This window comes from Rhincodon typus, chromosome 2 (assembly GCF_021869965.1).
Source record: "Rhincodon typus isolate 14 chromosome 2, sRhiTyp1.1, whole genome shotgun sequence".
Taxonomy (NCBI): Eukaryota; Metazoa; Chordata; class Chondrichthyes; order Orectolobiformes; family Rhincodontidae; genus Rhincodon; species Rhincodon typus.
The window spans coordinates 29974313-29980312 of record NC_063333.1 but is presented as its reverse complement, the minus strand read 5'-3'; the positions used below and the strand labels follow the sequence as shown (position 1 = coordinate 29980312).

At 43.5% G+C, this 6000-nt stretch overlaps 1 protein-coding gene across 2 annotated transcripts in view; it reads left to right on the top strand.

Annotated features, from left to right (window-relative positions):
* LOC109935770 (integrin beta-1-like) overlaps positions 1 to 6000 on the top strand; it is an 84419-nt gene that overhangs the window by 11504 nt on the left and 66915 nt on the right. Inside the window, exons 2-3 of one of the 2 annotated variants that reach the window (XM_048616166.1) lie at positions 474 to 543; positions 3814 to 3899. In XM_048616166.1, coding sequence (XP_048472123.1) covers positions 474 to 543; positions 3814 to 3899 — 156 coding nt within the window. Of the gene's footprint in view, positions 1 to 473; positions 544 to 3813; positions 3900 to 3932; positions 4122 to 6000 lie in introns of those variants that run through there. The other variant, XM_048616172.1, reaches the window with a different exon arrangement.

Genomic DNA, 6000 nt, shown 5'->3' with positions numbered 1-6000 from the left:
GCCCCCTTGACCTGTCCGTCCTCCCTGGACTGACCTATCCCCTTCCTAACTCCCTACCTACACTCACCTTTCCTGGCTCCATCCCCGCCTCTTCGACCTGTTTGTTTCCTCTCCACCTATCCTCTCTTCTATCCCTCTTCTATCCGCCTCCCACTCTCTCCCTATTTATTTCAAAACCCCCTTCCCCTCCCCCTTTTCTGATGAAGGGTCTCGGCCCGAAACGTCAGCCTCTCTGCTCCTATGATGCTGCTTGGCCTGCTGTGTTCATCCAGCCCTGCACCTTGTTGTCTCTTATAAAAATAGTTGACATTTTTATTCATATCATGCTGTAGAACTAATACAATCGACCAATTTTTTGAATATTCAAGTAAATTACTTACTTGTGAAAACGAAAGCCTTCTGTGCTTTAATGATACAAGGATAATATTGCACCAAACTGTCAGAATCCCTCATTAGTGTTTCTTTCTTTACAGATGGATTTGAAAACTATCCTCTGCACAATGATGGTTTGTTGCTGTGTGTGGCTGGGTTTAGTTCACTCAGGTAACACCTTCTAAACACATAAGGTTTACTCTCTGCACATTGAACACACACATGGCTGCTTTAATCAGTGTCAAAATCTTGCCTCCAGATCGGCTTAATAAAAACACCAAAGCCAAATCCAAGCCCATGTTTAAGATTGGTAGCTTCAACATTGCAATGTCAGATGTGTAGTCTTTCAGATGTGATGTAGATTAAATAGCAGTCTGGATGCGATTTGAACTGAGAGTAGAGGGGGCTTTTTGGTGTCCTTACCAGCAATATCCTTCATACAATAAAATCAAAAAGATTTACTGTTGCGTTGTAGTTACAGGGACTTCACAGAATCATAGAACAGAAGGAGGCCTTTCAGCCACATCTGGGACAACTCTCTGCAGGAATAATTTATGTAGTATGACTCCCCTGCCTTCTCCCAGCAAACCCCGTATATTCACTCTTTTCAGATAACAATCCATTTCCATTTTGGGTGTCTTAATTGAACCTGTCTCCATCGTCATCTCAGGCAGTATATTCCAGGTCCTAATCTCTCACTGTAAAAAATGTTCTTTTTTTCCCTCATGTCACCAACGTTTCTTATGTCATTACCTTAAATCAGTGCACTTGTGTTCTCAATCTTTCCACCAATGTGAAGAATATTTTCCAGTTCCAGTCCAAATCCTTTAGGATTTTTATTAGATCCCCTCAACCTGCTATTCTCCAAGGACAATATCCCGACCTCTCAGGTGTATCAATTAACTGAAGCAGACTTTCTTTGAATTTGTTTTAGTAATAAGGTGGCTGTGAAGTGTTTTGCGTGACTTGATAAGGTAGTATATGAATGCTGTTTCACTTTTGAGATGTTCAACCACACATCAAAAAAATTATTCTATATTTCCCAAAAATCTGACTATTAAGGTTTTGGTGTAGATTTGTAGCTCGGGTTGTGGGTGTTGAGGTTGGTTGGCTTGCCGAGCTGGTTTGTTGTTTTGCAGACGTTTCGTTGTCATGCTGAGTAACATCCTCAGTGCAGCCTCCGTTGAAGCATTGGTGTGTTTTCCTGCCTGGTTTTCTATGCCAAGAGGAATAAGAATACCTCTTCCAAGCTTTCAAGGATAATGGATATCCAAAGAACTGGGTCAGAAGATGCCTACAAGAACAGCATCAGAAAGATTCTACACGCCCCTACACACTCATCACACTACCCTACATCAGGAACATGTCGGAACTCACCAGAAGACTCCTACGACCGCTGGGCTTCAGAGTGGCACACAAGCCCACGTCAACCCTAATCTCATCCAAACTAAAGACCCACTCCCCGCCATGGACAGGACCAATGTCATCTATCAAATCCCCTGCAGAGACTGCGAGAAACACTATGTGGGACAAACAGGAAGGAAACTAACAACAAGAGGACATGAACACCAACTGGCTACAAAAAGACACGACCAATACCCACTCATCTCAATCCACATGGACAAGGAGAACCACGACTTCGACTGGGACAACACCAAGATCCTGGGACAGGCTAGGCAGAGACAAGCACGAGAATTCCTGGAAGCATGGCACTCCATGAAGCATGCTATTAATAAACACATTGAACTTGACCCCATTTACATTCCACTACGAAGGAAAACTGGAAGTGAGACAATCCATCTCAACGGACCCCAGAGTTTATAAACCAGGCGGGAAGACACACCGACGCTTCATCAGAGGCTGCACTGAAGATGTTACCAAGCAAGGTAACGAAACGTCTGCGGAACAACAAACCAGCTCAGCGAGCCAACCAACCTCAGTCTGACTATTTGACAATAGTTCAGGTGGTTAGAAATCTGATCCAGAGATGTGATGAGCTTGCATTTCAGTAGCACAAGTTCTTTGCATTTATTTGATTCAGTAGAATTAGAATTACAATTAAATTAGGTTTTATTGTCATTTGTACTCAAGAACAGGGATACAGGAGTACAGTGAAAAGTTTACAATGTTACCACTCCTGGCGTCTTCTTAGGTACAAAGGTACATAGGTACAAAATCTGAGGTACAAAAGAGAGAAAAAAATAAAGATACACAGGCTCAATGGCATGGTGGCTCAGTGGTTAGCACTGCTGCCCCATAGCACTAGGGACCTGGGTTCGATTCCACCCTCTGGGCGACTGTCTGTGTGGAGTTTGCACATTCTCCCTGTGTCTGCGTGGGTTTCCTCCGGGTGCTCCGGTTTCCTCCCACAGTCCAAAGATATGCAGGCTAGGTGGATTGGCTATGCTAAATTGCCCATAGTGTTCAGGGATGTGTAGATTAGGGGGATAGGTCTGGGTGGGATGCTCTGAGGGTCAGTGTGGACTCGTGGGACCAAAGGGCCTGTTTCCACACTGTAGGGATTCTATGATCTTAAGTGCTTAGCCATGCTGGTCTCTCACTCTCCACAAGGGCTTTGCTCCTCTCCTGCAAAGGGCTCCCCTTCCCCATGCTGGCTCACTCTCCCCCATGCTTGATGTCACCACAGATGCTGGGAGACCTTGGGCCTGCAATGGCTGCAGTATCAATTACTAATGGTCTACTTTATAAAGAATAGCATTTATCAATGCTGACCAATACAGGCCAGGTGAGATCTTTCAAAAGCTGCACAAAATTATATTTTCACACTATTTTCCCGAACATGTAACCACTTTAAGACTGAAATTGAATTGTTTAATTATCAGAAAACAAGCTTGTTTTTATTCCTCAAAATTTCTCTTTGAGTTTCACTCCTTATTTCTCATCTCCTAAATTGGGTCATGTGATGAGATTACAACATGCTGTGGGCTCCACCAGAGGGGGCCATGTCTAAGCCTAAGGGGAAGAGTTTACAAATTAAAATAAAATCATAAGGGGTTGCTGAAGGCACAGAAAGGAACTTTCCAAAGGTCAATCTTGATACCTTACTTATCCAGGCAACGACGCCACTGTTTTCAATGCCTGGCAGATTAGTTTACAGTTTGTTGCTCTGCTCGTGTCGCTGGGAGCGATCAGAGATGCAACTGAGTGTTTTTTTTTCGGAGCCAGTACATTTACAGGGTCACTGACATGGATCACATTAGTATAAGTAGTGGGATCATTGACCTGTGGTGTTTTAGTCCCATGGTAATTACAATGTACAATTTAAGACGTACCTGGCCATATACAATTCACAGGAATTTAATTGATCTACTCTGGTTTAAATTGCTAATGTTGAAGATATTTTCTTGCAAAATTAAATATTTGCTTTGCAGCTTTAATTACTGCAGACATATTACAGTCAACTTCCATTTCTTATTACAGATCCCAGGGTGTGTTTAGAAGCCAATGCAAAATCATGTGAGGAATGTATACAAGTTGATCAAAATTGCGGATGGTGTTCACAAGTTGTAAGTCAGCAACGATTTGCCTGATTGAAATAGAAGACAGTTCCACTTACTGCTACTGTTTGGATTTTCTCAAACCAACCTTTTCAATTTATAGAGAACACTAAGGCCATGAATGATAATGTTGCTTTCAAAAGCACAAATATCCCATGTCATAAATTCCACTGCTACAAATGGTTACCATCCCAGACCAGACTGAGTAAATTTTATCACCATCTGGCTGCTGTAAGTATGACATCCCGGTAACTTACCATTAGAGTAGGGAGCTGTTAGAGCAACTGTGATTGAACGCTCCACAGAGTGCGTTAAATAGCAGAAATGGTCAAGAGAGATTCCATAGATATCTTTTAGCAACCCCTCAGCCATTAGTGATGCTGTGAGTCATCAAAACTCATTGAAACTTTGTCTCCTCTACGAGGAATTCCAGTTCTTCACTTCTGAAGACCTTATTTTGGAGCATCCTTCAAAGCCACTCTATCACAGACTACCTTGATGACTGCTCACAACCTCATAGTTTACTGTCCCTTCCTGGGACTGCACTCCCCCATTTTCTAGAAACTGCTGTCCAGACCCTATTCACTGGCACGATTCCAGCTACAGACAGCTAGCTTCACCAAACTGGCACTGCCCCGGGTATGGAGCACAGTTAGCATTGGGACTTCAGTATTGTTAAACCATAGCTGAGTGAGACAACGTGAATTATTGACTGACTACAATTGGAAATTTGAGTTAAGTGGAAAATCAGTGCGAAGTGAGGGTAGAGGTGCTTTAGCTAGGGTTTATGGCAAGAACTAAACATTCCAGAGCAAGAGGTGAGTGGGAGTGATAAAAGGTGAGGATCAAGTGGTTGTCCTGCAGTGAGTCCAGCAGTGGAGTGACATATGAAACCACAGCATGACACGAGTGCAAGGAAAGAGGTGAATAGGATTGGTGAAGATTTCTAATCATTAAAGCAAAAATCAGGTCTTCCATTTGTTTAGGACTTCAGTGTTTTCTTCCCTTCTTCAGAAAATGACTTGAGTATTGGATTAATAGTGGTGAATTTCTCGCTCTCTTTAGTTTATAAAAACAATATATCAGGATAGTGAAGTGCAAAGGCCAAGGAATCTCAAGTAATTATTATATAAGCTGAATCAAGTGTGATAGTGATGGCAGGATGGGTGATGTGTCATTGCTAAAACATGTGGAAGCTGCTGGACTCCCATGTAATTCAGAATGAACACATCTGCAGTAAGTGCTTGCAGCTCAAGGAACTTTGCATCTGAGTTGTAGGGCTGGAATCTGAGCTGCAGACATATGCCATATCTATGGCCTAACAATATTGAAGGCCCAATGCTAACTGTGCTCTTTACCCAGGGCAGTGCCAGCTAGGTGAAGCTAGCTGTCTGTGGCAAGCTGGAATTGTGCCAGTGAATAGGGGCTGGAGGGCAGTTTCTAAAATCTAGGGGAGTGTAGTCCCAGGAAAGGACAGTAAACTATGAGGTTGTGAGCAGCCATCGATGTAGTCTGTGATAGAGAAGGGGAGAGATACCTGGACATATTGCTCCAGAGGGCGGTCACTCCTCTCAGACTAAATCATTCAAACTTAGTCCATGATAAGGGACAGGACGGTGTAGTGAGGCAGATTTGAGGACCCAGGGGGTTTAAATTGAGGACTCTTGGCCCCTGCAATTGTCCAACAGTTACAAGCTTCGTGCAAGCTGTGTGGGTGTGAGTGGGGACTGTAGGGAAAGTGACTATGGCACCTTGGTACAGGGAGCCATTCAACTGGGGGAAGGAATAGGAATTTAGTTGTGGGAGGGGACAGTGTGATAAAGGGGATAGATACTGTTCTCTGCAGCCATGAGTAGGAGTCCCAAAGGCAGTGGTACCTTCCTGGCTCCAGGGTTAAGGATACCTTCTCAGAGCTGAAGAAGAACTTGGAGAAGGAGAGGAGGGAACCACTAGCAGTTGTCCATGTTGGTACCAACAGCTCTGGAAGGACTAGAAAGGAGGTTTAGCTGAAAGAGTTTGAATAGTTAGGAGCTAAATTGAAAAGCAGAACCTCCAAGGTAATAATCTCTGGATTACTACCTGAGCCACAAACAAACGGGCATAGGGTAAA